This window comes from Lethenteron reissneri, chromosome 13, assembly GCF_015708825.2.
Source record: "Lethenteron reissneri isolate LAM-NWPU_2019-01 chromosome 13, ASM1570882v1, whole genome shotgun sequence".
In the NCBI taxonomy this organism is placed as follows: Eukaryota; Metazoa; Chordata; class Hyperoartia; order Petromyzontiformes; family Petromyzontidae; genus Lethenteron; species Lethenteron reissneri.
The window spans coordinates 1323297-1336869 of record NC_083791.1 but is presented as its reverse complement, the minus strand read 5'-3'; the positions used below and the strand labels follow the sequence as shown (position 1 = coordinate 1336869).

General features: G+C 44.2%; 1 protein-coding gene across 1 annotated transcript in view; it reads left to right on the top strand.

Moving 5' to 3' along the window:
- REXO2 (RNA exonuclease 2) overlaps positions 1-13573 on the top strand; it is a 35926-nt gene that overhangs the window by 10222 nt on the left and 12131 nt on the right. The window contains exons 3-4 of the mRNA XM_061550854.1: positions 1398-1475; positions 10186-10297. Coding sequence (XP_061406838.1) covers positions 1398-1475; positions 10186-10297 — 190 coding nt within the window. The remainder of the gene's footprint in view (positions 1-1397; positions 1476-10185; positions 10298-13573) is intronic.

Below are 13573 nucleotides of genomic sequence, written 5' to 3'. Positions count from 1 at the left end.
AGCCCTACATATAATGAATTGTATACAAATATGAGTACATTTGAGTTGATTATCACGATATTTGAAATAAAGGCGAATACTGCATACAACCTGACATTTATTGGTTCTGCACTGTAATAAGTAGCCTGATGAGTCTCCATTATTGCCACACTCACCTCTTCCGATGGAGCTCAATGGACATGACGTCTGTGCAGACATTTATTTAGCACGTCCCATAGATTGGTTGTATCTCAAAAAGGCCAGATCATAGCAGCCTTAAGATCACATTTGCAAATGAACAAAAATGTATAAAACTGGCAAGACCTTAGCATACTTATATTACATTAATTTGAAAAAAGAAACAGTTTTTCCACCAGTGCATGAAGGCTCCCGGAGACGTTTGTCTTTGCCACGAGCGTGATAATATTTAAATTCCGTTAGTATCGCAGTTGGGTTTAAAATAATAAAACGCAGAAATGCTTAAAGAAGACGGCACACATCACGTAGGCAGCCATGCTGAACTCCGCCACACAGGAGCCTCTTTAGCCTCCTGTGTTGTGCCGAGCAGAGGGCACGCTTGTACACGCGCACACGTCACATCTCATTACACAACGCGGTTTTAAAAAATTGCTTCATTAGTATTTTGTGATTGAGTTAACGCAGACTCTTACAGAACCTGTCTTGTTAACGGGGCTTTTATTATTCGTAATAAGAGGCTTGATAACACAAATTTCGATAGAAACAACTCCGTGAAAGGAAAAGCATAAGTCGTACAAATACAAAATAGTGTTGTTTTGCTGAGCCTATGGAAAACATCATTAACTTTAGTAATGTGGTGCTTGTACCATAATTTCGTAAATTCATAGAATTTAACAGTGCCGTCTATCGACCCAGAGAACCCACAGGCATTATGAGATGAGGCGTCAACACTTAAATATTCATACGGATAGGTGAGGAACCTATTTCCCGGACTGGCGTCTGCTGATCACCTTGTGGCCTTGCAGGTTGGGCTTCTCGTGCACACGGTGCTGTGTGCGTGATCCACCAACTGCATAGTGCTGATTACAGGCATGCACGCCACTCCAGTGTGCTTAACACACTCCGTCATATCAGCCCCAGCCCTTGAAGACATTTATTATACAACACCCTGACCATAGGAACGTGGAATCTCCACCACTGACTCAGGCCTGTAAATGGAAGATTAGCATCACCTCAATGCTCATTTGAGCATGAAATCACTTGACTTAATACGTGGTTATACAACAGACGAAACTTCTCACATTTTTTGGAACACATCTAATATTCTCCCGTGAATACTGAAGACGAGACAATGCTCGAGATGTAAGCAAACTCGCGCTTACTTACGCAAGTGCTGACCCGAGACGTGCCGTACCCTTCTGTGTGTGACGCATGTGCAGGGGCCCAGCCTGATCATCCACCAGCCGGATGAGCTGCTCGACGGCATGTCCACCTGGTGCAAGGAGCACCACGGCAGGGTACTGGGCACTGCCCACACGTGCATGCCTCCCAGCAGCTGGGCGGCGCAGTGGTAACACTTGTGCCGCCCAGCAAAGAAGGGGCCCTTGCTTCGATTCCTGACACGAGTTTGGGGTGCCATGGACACGAGATGCTCACTACCTCGCCTGGTATACAGCAAGTAGTGGGTTCGATCTCAACCCCGAAGCCTGTATATTTGGAGTTATCTCCGTGGTCGCATCGTTTTATCTCCTAGTCTTCTGGTTATTCCCTCCATATTTAGCAACATGCGCTTCTATAAATTTCCACATGATAAGCCACTTCGTTGAGCTATCATTTGTGGCCAGGTCGCTTCTGAAAATGGGCTATGTAGTTCAGTGGACCTTACCTGGTAACATTTTTAAAAATTGCTTCGTATAAAAAAATAGAAGTAATGTCCTTCCAGAGTCGCTATTTAGACAGTGTGCCTGCGACAAGTGTAGATATGTGTCTGTTCTTTTTCGACGTGAGACGTGACTACCGCTGAATGTCACTGTAGAGGTTACCACAAGAGGTTCACAGTCAGCTGTTTGGCTGGGAAAGCTTCAGTTCTGATTATTAGTGAGTCACGCTCATGAAGGAAACTGTTCAATATCTTGGTGCAGGAATCTCATGAAACAGATTCTTCAGATTTAGAAAGACTTTCTTGGAGAGATAGCAGGTTATTTTACTGCAACAGCTGGAAATGATAAGAAATCTTCATGCTTCAAGGTTTTTAAGGCGTCAAGAGTGTAAAGTGTGATTTGTAAATGAGATACGTCAATCTCAACGCTCTCTCCACTCTCTCTGAAGGAGCACCTTTCCCGTAAACATCGGCACGTTTAGTTATTCCACCGTTTTATCCGCCCGATGCTTTTCCAATTGTTGTGAGCACCGCTAAAGCAAGCTCCACGCAACTTACCCATCTGTCACGGTGGCGAGATGTAGACTACCTCGTCTGGTGTGCATGAGGTTGCGGGTTTCATTCCGACCCTGACGCCTGCTGTATATTATGAGTTTGCGTGTCTCTCTTTCCGTGGTCATGTGGATTTTTCTCCAGGTCCTCCAGTTTTCCCCTCCACATTTATAATCACGCATTTTAGAGTATTGGGCTACTTTGATGAGCCACTTCATTGAGCTATCATTTGTGTTCGGGTCACTTTTGAACAATAAGTTAATAGCTCAGTGGGCTTTGTCTGGTAGGATGGGGGGTGGTTCAGCGTTGTATACTTGTATGTGTCCGTGTGATTTATTTACCTTTCATCTTCTTGGTTCTTTCGGTCAAGTCACGTAGAATGGAAATAATAAAATAATAAAAATAAAACATTAATATTTTATAAAATAATAAAAATAAAACATAATAAAATATTTTATTATGTTTTATTTTCATTACTTTATTATTTCCATTCTACATGACTTTACCGAAAGAACCAAGAAGATGAATCCCTGCAGTCACGAAAGCTTTAAATCGAAATTTTGTTTACCTTTCTTGTACTTTGCACCACTATGGATATTGAGCTTCATTCCAGTGAAGGCATGAATTGTGTTTATATTTGTGAAAACAGTGAAGAGAGCTTAAGTAAATAACCACCAACGAAATCGGGCACAGCTTTGAAATAAAATTTTGGGACAACCATCGGAATGAAAAGAATGAGGAGCGGTAAATGCACAAAGCCATCACAAACTTGTGGAAAGTGCGACAGAGTGAACCATGTCCAGGGAACATATTACATGATTTTACTACAGTATTCCCACGTTATTCATAAACTTGCTATCCCTGATTTTGGCTATCTGTGAATCGCATCTGGAACTCGACACGACTGCATCGAGAGAAAGTGATGAGAGAGAATGTGATGTGATGGGAGAGAAAGTGATGATAGAGAGAATGTGATGGGAGATATCGTGATGAGATAAAGTGATGAGATGGTAACGTCATCATAACGATCATCATCACCATCATCATCGTCGTTGTCGTCAACATCATCGTTACTGATACTGCGCGGCATGATCGTAATTTAAAGTAAGTTAATTTATGAACTGTTATTTAATAATTTTATATTAGTTTTATTACTTTAAGTTTATTATAGACAATTTATATTTTTTGTATTATGATCATTTTTATATATGTAATGGCTTATTTACATATTAATTTAAGGTAATTCATTAAGATAGGTTTTTGTCGGCCAATATCATTATCTACGAAATTTGCTATTCACGAGCATATCCGGAACGTAACCCTCGTGCATAACGAAGGAATACTTTACCACCATTCAACGTTGCACTATCTGCACTGATACAAGAATTGTAGCTTGGAGTCATAAATTAAACCATTGGTGTCTATAAGCAGAGGGAGGCTCGTTGATTTAGTAACGTGTTCCTGTAATAGTTTTGCTGGTGACCTGAAATTGTGGCCTTCAGCAGCAGAGCGACACTCTTATGAACACTTGCTGATGATGAACTGCTCCGTAGATTTTGGAAGCAGTTGCCATTATGTGCTTGGACTTAATGTTTTCAAATTCTGTGAGAGGGAGGGGGAAACTCTCGACGCATGAAAGAAGTTATATTTTATGTTGACAGAAATAGAACTCTTGAGTTATGGTGGAGGGAAATGTTTCCCTGCTTTTCTGGAATAATACATAAATATGAGTGCCACCGAGAACGGTTTTGTGGATATATTACACCGCCTAAGGTATATTTGTGTTTGAGTAGCAAGTGGCACATGGAAATGCAAGAAGTGAAGGCAAGTGTCTCACCGCTGCATCAAAATACCACGCTGAGTAATGGATGAGGTGTAGGTTGCACAACCAGGAGTGTGTGTGGGGAAGTTTTGTTCGGTGGTTTCACAGTATTCACAGAATTCCAGTGGGGGAGACGACGACGAGGAGGAGGAGGAGGAGATGGTGGTGAAGGAGGAGGAGACAGAAGAGGAGTAGGATTGTAATGGGCGATGAACACGTCCCCATTTGCTGGGAAATGAAAATTGTATTTTTATGCATTCTTACATCAGTTTTTAAAGGGGAATTTGCAAAGGTTTACATATCGATGCACCCAACTTGTAATTGGCTTGTTTCGTGTTTGTTGTATAAACATTACTTTCCAGGAGCATAGAAAGTGGACATTTATTTGAGCATTGGGTGTAAAATCAATATGATGAATGTGTTTATTATGGAGCTGTGGGATGAAGTCTGAGAGAGATGGTAAAGGTAAATTGAATTTAGAACCTGGCCACGCTCCGATGGCTTGAAGCTAATATAATTGCGAAGCGATCCGCGTGCTTTTTTGAATAACCATTCTACTCCAGAGGGTGCACCTACGTTTATAAAGTTACGCAAAGACTAGTGGTTAACCATTTGCTCGGAGGGAATGTGCATCGACACATGGGCTTCACTTTTCTTCGGCACTTTCCCCGATCCACCATGGAGGGGCACTCGACCACGGGTCGTGAGATTGAAATCGTTAATGGGAATCGCGTCGGGCTCGTTGAAAGCCATAAGTGCTACGCTCTGTGTCGGAGGCCATAGCTTGTCACTTGAAGGAGCGACAATGGCAGGTTTTTATGATAAACAAAATGAAGATGGGACATCTGCACGATATCAACAACAGTGCATTTTATATAAAACGATAGACGTGTTTATATATACACAGGCTTCAATGCGTGCTCTAATTAGCCATCTCGTTTGTCAATGACACAGACATCACAAATATCCTCAACACAATCCAATAGCTACCTTGGGCAAGTAGTATAACAGTGCTAATTATATGGTTTCAGCTGTCAAGGAGAATGCTATTGTTGTAATTTTAATGACGGTGGTTTTCTTGTGATATAATAATCATGGCCTTTATATAATTTAAAGCAGTTCCAACAACTTGTTTTACTCGTGAATAATGTGGCACTGATGTCTTGGACCATTTGAACCATGATTTGTGTCCGTTATTATGCACATGCATAGTCAGGGCTTCGAATTCACTGGTCACATAAACCTTTACTGGATAGCCACGGATCTATTGGCAGTGAGAACGCAAGGGAGCATGTTCAAGCTCGACCTTACATTTGGAAGCATTGAGATCATCAGAAGCAATTACAAAACCACCCCCACTGCCTCTGTCCACCCAGAAGTCTAAACGGGGTACACCACATATTAGTTGATCTCGTGTGGTGGGGCAAAGTGTGGGTGCACCCACCTCTTCCAAGGCATTTAGCGACTGTGGAAGAGTAGGCCAAGATACTTTCTTGAGCACCCTTGGTCAGTGGTGTGATGAAGCATATGCCGGGCTGCACCGACACCCCATGAATTCCTCTTACCCTGCGTTGCAATTTAACACTCGTTAATGGCGTTAATTGATTTGGCTGAACGTGAAACTATAGGACTACAGAGGTTGGCAAATTGTTGCTACGGGTTTTGGCCGCCTTGCAGCTCTTTTGTGGTATCACACACTTCTGAATCATTCTGTCTGCGAGAGTGAATGGAAAACTGTGCGCGTTACAAATTCTATAATAATTGTTGTCATAACGTGTCGCCTGTATTCAGGTGAATGAACACTGTGAGCCTCAGGCCCAAGGGCACGAGACCTGAATGCTCTCACTGCGGGACCTGATTGACTGATTGCACATCATGCAGTGCGTGCCGACAGCAGCCACATTGCAAGCCGCCCTCTGTTCACGCGCCGCATGTTAAAATGTGGGCATTTGCACAGCGTGCGGTGGTCGTTTCCACGTCACCACCCCGTGGGCACTGTTAACACGACATACTGCCGCTGATGTCGCTTTAAAATGCAGGCTGGTGTGTCCTGCCACTGCTGCGGTGAGTGACCTTATTGAATACAGCTATTCAAGGCATTACTTGATTATCAAGCCAGTCACACAGCTCTCTCTGCCTGACCTGGTTATCATGGCAGGTGCTTGCCACGGTTTGCAATCACATTCTTACGTGTGCAGCATGCAGAAGTTACTGACGTGGGTAGAGCCTCAGAGGGAGAGTTATCTCTCTCTCTTGCCTCTGTATGTTCGTACGCTGAACTTATTGCGCAACCCAGCCGTGCTAATTGGAGGTGGGGGTGGGAAACAACAAACTAAATACAAAAGCAGTTTTAAAAAAAAAATTGATTTCAATCGAGATTTAAAAGTGCTTTGCTCCAGTGGCTTCCTAATATGCTGTGAAGAAGGGCGATTGCCAAAAAACGTTGCCTGTTATTTACTTTATTTTATGTCGTTTTTATTGAACCCGTTACTATGATCATGACATAGGGCAGACATACATACAAACATGCATGTATGTATGGTTCGCTAATCCCGAGTTGCGCCATCTGGGTTACTTTATATTTTTAATGTCACGGTGTTATTGCCGATTGTATTGAGGTTTATATCTTATCACCAAATTTGTAACCATTTATTGGTTAAAATCAAATCTTAGGTAAATTAATCGACTCGTGTGCAGGATAATGGAATGAGTGTAGCAGCACAGATGTATGTATGTTGAACTTCTTTCACACCGTTCGTAGCCATCTGTGCTGAGAGAATAAATCAGACTGGTAAAAAAATATGTAGATGTTATAAACAAGACAAAATATAATCATTCGAAAGTTGGATCGTGAAAACAATATAAGTTTTAGCGAGTCAATGGATTGGATTATTCCTTGTTACATTATCCTCCATTTGTCACTGTCATTGACATTATTACGTGATCCTTTACGGACACTTATGCCAAATTACACCGTTCCATCCGGTGTGTTTGGACTAAATACAAGGAAGACCACCCACAGCATATTGGTCATGTGGTTTGTTTAATCACACTTTACCAGTGCCGGTCAGTGCCGGTTGGCGAAGGAGGAAAACCTGGACCTTTCATTATCACTCACCATGACCTGGAATCACGCTGGGGTTAGCAGGTTCATGGCACAGTTCGGTAAGAATTGCGTCACCGCTCCGTCTTCTAATTTGGCCTGTTTACTACGACTGTAAATTTCCACACAGCCTCTTTGTTCAGCTGTGTTGGATACACGAGTGATTTTACACACGCATTGCCCAGGTTATTTTTGCCCCGTTGGTGGTGGTGGTGGAGTCTCACGGCGCCCGCTCGTGGGACCGAGTGCCACCCTGGAGATAATTATCACGTGACTCCGTTTCTTTACTCCATAAAGGATTTTAGGGACAGCTACAGGCCGTATAGGATGCTTACATGGTGTAATGGTTAGTGCTCTTGCCTTATCCACCCAGCTTTTTAAATTGTTACACTGTAGGTAGTCGGCCACCTCTTCCAAGATATCTGGCTGGTGTGGAAGAGTAGGCCAAATGCTCTCGAGATGTTCTCTCTCGAGCTTCCTCTACTGGGGGCCCCGCTGCCAGCAGTGGCGTGAGCGTGCAACTGGATGCGGCTACTGTGCGTTGCATCGCTTTATCCACAGGGGAAATGACGCGAGCCTTGAGACCTCCCACTGAGCCTTAAGACCTCCCACTGCGCAGTGTCGTGGAGTGCAGGAGGCGCCCGGTGACATCTGTATCCCAGAAACACTTGGCATGGACGTTGTACGTTTATCATCGCTGTGCCCATGTTCCAATGATTAAATCATTATGGGAGCCTGCCCAGCTGATGTCATGGGAGAAATCAAACGAAATTAAATCTTGACTTAAAGCTTTTGTGACTGCAGGAATTCATATTCTTTGGGTCTTTCGGTAAAGTCACGTAGATAGGTTCAACATAATAATAAATAAAATAAACTACGACGTTTCGATCACAACACAAGCGATCGTCATCCTCGTGATCCTCTTGATGACGGTCGCTTGTGTTGTGATCGAAACGTCGTAGTTTTTATTAATTTTATTTTTTATTAATTCGAACCTATCTACGTGACTTTACCGAAAGACCCAAAGAATAGAAATAAAATATCTTCGGTCCAATATGCGTTATTGCGTAACAGCCCCCCTGCTCGTCAAATTGCTTGTAACGGAGTGTGGGCACCACGGCGGAGAGTGAGAGAAAGCCCTGCACTCGGTGATGGTGGCGCTCACTTCACCTCCCTCGTGGAAATATGGGGGCGAGAGTGCACATGCTGCCGAGTCGAGGCAGCATCGGCAGTGTGTGTCGTGATGACGCCGTCTGTCGCTGCAAGCAGCTGTGCGTACAGTGAGGGAAAAAAGTATTTGATCCCCTGCTGATTTTGTACGTTTGCCCACTGACAAAGAAATGATCAGTCTATAATTTTAATGGTAGGTTTATTTGAACAGTGAGAGACAGAATAACAACAACAAAAAACAGAAAAACGCATGTCAAAAATGTTATGAATTGATTTGCATTTTAATGAGGGAAATAAGTATTTTATCCCCCCTCAATCAGAAAGATTTCTGGCACCCAGGTGTCTTTTATACAGGTAACGAGCTGTCGTTAAACCCGCCTCCACCTTACACAGCCACTTTGTCAGTGGGCAAACGTACAAAATCAGCAGGGGATCAAATACTTTTTTCCCTGACTGTAGGTCTGCCCCTGTCAAGTACAGCCACGGATCGTTTGAAACAATTCCCACCAACATATGCAAATTCTAATATCTGCTGCACGGCAGTGCTGATGAGATTTGACCTACCGAGTGAAGAAATGTGTGCAAGCAGCGGACATGTGTATATGGCTCCCTTCCTGTTATCATCGGTCATGCTCAATCCACTGATGGGTGAAGGCCTCTCCAAGATGCCGCTGTCTCACGACGCTACGGTGTAATAATCCACCGAGCACCCACACCTGAGATAATTTCGCAATTTATTTCAACGCAAATATTTCCCCACAAATGAGCAGACGTGAACAAATGATGATTTGCAATATGTGGGTAAATATGAAGCAATACGCTGCGAGCGGTTTTGCCAGTAGAAGTTCAGTGTTAACTAATACACTTGGATTTAATGTCTTTCTTATTGAGAAATATGAAACTAATTATTCATGGTCAGTGGCTTGAAACCTACTCTCAGACAACGGGCAGACTAATTTTAGGTCATTACTATACATCATATTGAGTTAAAAATTGTAATCACACAGCGAGGAGACTTTCCCCGCTTTAACTAACACTATTTCAGGGTCTCGCACACGCCTATTAGGTTGGCCAAATGGCATCGGCAAGTGTAAAGCGAGAATTATTTTCATCAATAAATCAAAGGAGTCAACGCAAATTGGCAGCTCGGCATTTAAATGTACTCCCCATCAAAAGCATCTAAATAAGTACACCGTGAATTAATGCATGAACCCATGCTAACCGTTGGCATCGCCGACCCACTGCATGCCACAGGGAAATAAAAATGTAAAATGCTTTTTTTCTGATGCCACGAGGTCTCCCTGCAATCCATACTCGAGTCTTATTTGGGTTAAATGGCGTAAATATAAATGTGTCGTTAAACCCGCCTCCACCTTACACAGGCACTTAATAAGGCTTGTCACGTAAACAGAACATGCCAATTAGTTGATAGTATAGCACACCGGTGTGTTGGAGAGTAAATCCACAACATTTACAATTTGAGTACGACGTTTACCAATAATTACAACCAGCATCATCAGGCGACAGCCAGATTTGTGAAGAAATCCTTCTGTTTCACTGCTATGTCTGCCCCCCATGACCTACATACCCGGATTCCTGAAACTGGATATTAGGCCACCAAGTAGACTCTTTAGTTGTTGTTGTTGCGCTTATTCTCTAACGGTGATCCGTGTCCCTTTGTCTCTCATTCTTGCCCACCAGTCTGGACTGACCAAGGCGGTCCGAGAGAGCGTGGTTTCGCTCCAGATGGCCGAGTACGAGGTGCTGTCGTTCGTTCGGCAGCACACGCCCCCCGGAGTGTGCCCTCTGGCAGGTGAGCGTCGGGGGGTTGCCGCTGCCGCCTGGCCGTTGTCGTGCCGTACGGTTCTCTACCCCGATGCGTTCTCTCTCTTTACCGTGCCGCGAATACCAAGTGCAGCACGATGCCCGACGATTCGCTCCGTTTGCCAGGAAGCTTCTTTATCAAATGAGCCGATTCTTCATCAAATGAGCCGATTCATTTCCCGACGAAGACTCGCAGCACGTGAGACGATTTCGGTTGCCGCAGCGGCTCTCAAGCACGCGGAGCGAAACTTGTGACGTATAGTGCCTTCCGACACGCGGGACAATCCGAAGACGCAGTCGGAGAGCAGCTGTCTGCATAGCCCTGCCCTGTGGGAGGGCTTCTCACGAGCACAGACTAACGAACCTGGCCCCCGGATGTTGTGAGCTGTGTTTCACGTCCTCCGGTGTGCCGGTAAAACTTGTCCCAGCTGATGTTGGTGGTGTCGCAGGTAAGATATTTTTTTTTCAGGTGAGAAGAAATTGCTGTGATGATGGTTTAGGGGCCTGTCACGTTTATCTGCAATGCAGAGCTGTCCATGTTTCCAGGGCATGACACACGTCTCGTGTTCCGTGCGCGATGCATGTGATGCGATGCTCGACATTTGTGTATTTAAAACAATAAGATTTCGTACTGCTATCACTCTGCATTGAAAAGTATATATTCCCTAACCTTGTCACATATTGTGTCAATAAATACTATTTTAGGACATTTTGTATTTGCGCCATTATAGCGCAAGGCTGTCACAAATGGGCTTTGTTTTGCAGACATAGTCCAATAGTTTTACAGTAGTGGCCAATGTTCCTATGTATAATCCCAATTGAGTAGTATGAATTTAGAAAATTCGGACCAAGACCCCTGGCACAAAATGGCTTACTCTTGTTGAATTCCGTAACGGGATCGCTAACTTCCACTGTGCAGCAGCAGCGGGCGCGTAGTATTTACGGTTCATGAATCCGCAGTAATAACCAGGGCGGCTTGTCGGAATTTGAACCAAGAACCTCTGCAACGAGTTTCTGCTCGTCCGAGCGCCCCTTGCCGCCGTGTGTTTTGACGAGCTCAGCGTTCAGCTGATGCCGCCTTCCTCTTCGCTTCAAAGACGTTCGGCTCGACAATGAGCGGAGCGTCGCCAGACAGGCGATGTTGTCGCCAAAAATCCCAGAGAGGAAGGATGTGAAATAATAGCTCCACAGTGTTGCAGTGAACCTTAATGATGATAGGTTGTTACTGCATCGCGTGCTTTCACATGCGCTTCTGCGGCCGTCTGGAACGCACTCTTCCTTACGATATTAGGAAGCTACTGGAGCTATGGCTCTTTTAAATCTCGATTGAAAACTCGGTTTTTTTGAACTTTAGAACTGAGTTTTGTGTTTAGTTTGTTGTCCTTTCCCCGCACCCCCGATTAGCGCGGTTGGCTACGTACTGTGCGAAAGAAGTTCAACAAAAATTCATACAAACAATGCAAGATCTGCGGTGATATGGCCCAGCGCTCGTAGGTCCGTGTGCCGCTTGTTGCAGAGGTTTGCGGTTTTGAATCCAACAGCCCACCCTGGTGATCACCAAGGGTGTATTGACCACCAAACACTCCCCGTCTGCATCACAGACGTCAAATAACCCTCGAACGTCATAAACACGAGTAGGCAATTGCGTTCTGGCATCACGGTCAACTTAAAAAAAAATCACCTGCAAATTATTCACCTGGGGATTACACAGCCATCGTTTTCCCCCGACTGGAAGGCTACTGCCGCTTGCAGGCCAGGTGCTAAGTCACCTCGCGTCCAGACAGGGACTGCTGCTGCTGCTGCTGCCGCCCCTGGGGGTGCCCTTTCAAACATTTACGATGAGATGCGATGTTTCGGACGCTCTATCAAAATAAATCACCATTATTACTATGGAAACTAACTCCAGCAACTATACACAGTACCTTCATAGCACGTCTAGATTTCATCGCACGGCCAATTTGTACTTGTGTACTTTATTTATCTTTATTTATTTGAGTGACTTTCTTTTCTCTATTTTGCACTTGTATCGTTTTTTAAATTGTCTATTTTTGTAACTTGCTGACCCCGCCCCACGTGGACATCTGTGAAAAAGAGATTCATAACTCATCAGATTTCTCCGTCAGTCTAAATACTGATTCCGATTCTCTATGTTGATCACATGCTTGATTAATAGTGTTGACGTTAAATGCCTTGTAATTTCTGGAGCACGAGATTGAGCTGTTTAATATTAATCTCGTTACTTGAAGTTTGCTGCTGTCAAGCTGCAGTACAAGTGTCGTGTTTTATGCGTGTAAATATCTTCCCTGCTTCTCGTTTTAAGTCGTGTTGCCCTTCAGCTGTCGCTCATGTGCACACTAGTCATACACTTAAGGCCATTTTGCCTTCTAATATGCCTTGAGATACGGCTACAGTTAGATTCTTAAGTACAGACCGGTGTTGTATTGTATGTTCCCATTTAGTCACAGTGGAATACTGTCAGATAAAAAGAGAGATTTTCCGTCTTCCCCCAGGCCATCAAATTGTGTGCATGTTGCTAGGGGCGCTCGCACGAGTGTAAACTCATTGCAGAGGTCCGCGGTATGAATCCGACAGGCCACCCTGGTTGTTACTGGCGGGTGTACGAACCATAAAATACCACGCACCTGCTGCTTCATGGTGAACATTAGAGTTCCCGTGACGTAATTCAGTAAGAATAGGCCATTGTATGCCTGGGGACTTTTTGTCCGAATTTGATCAATTCACTTGTTGAATCTAGCCAACCGTGCTAATTCGAGGTCCAAAAGGACATTCGGCAAAAAGCACTGCCTCTAAATACAGATGCTGCGGTGAACGTTTGTGCGTCCTGCCGTAGGTACGTGCTAAGTTCTAGTAATATGCCCATGTGTATACTGCGTGCGCAGAGACACATGTGGTCCCATCAAAATGAGAACGGAGCGGCACAATTATTACACAATGTTGACTTCTCGCATTGCTCTTCCTTGATGAATGGCAAAGGAGCATTTGTCAAGATTGAGCCCAATATGCACCCACAACCTGGGAGCATAAGACGGTGAGAGGTCTCTGATAAAAATGTTGTTTGTGTGCTTCAATCATTGCCGTTCACGAGGTGAAACTGAGGTCAATGCATGCTCCCTCCCCCCCTGCCACGCTAAATGCCCTCCACCCAACTAAAAAATAAACAAAAACATTTACCGGCTCTCCAAAATTGTTGGGTCAGGGCCAGGGTCCTGTTGCTTTCTTGTACTTTCAAGTTGTGAATCCAACT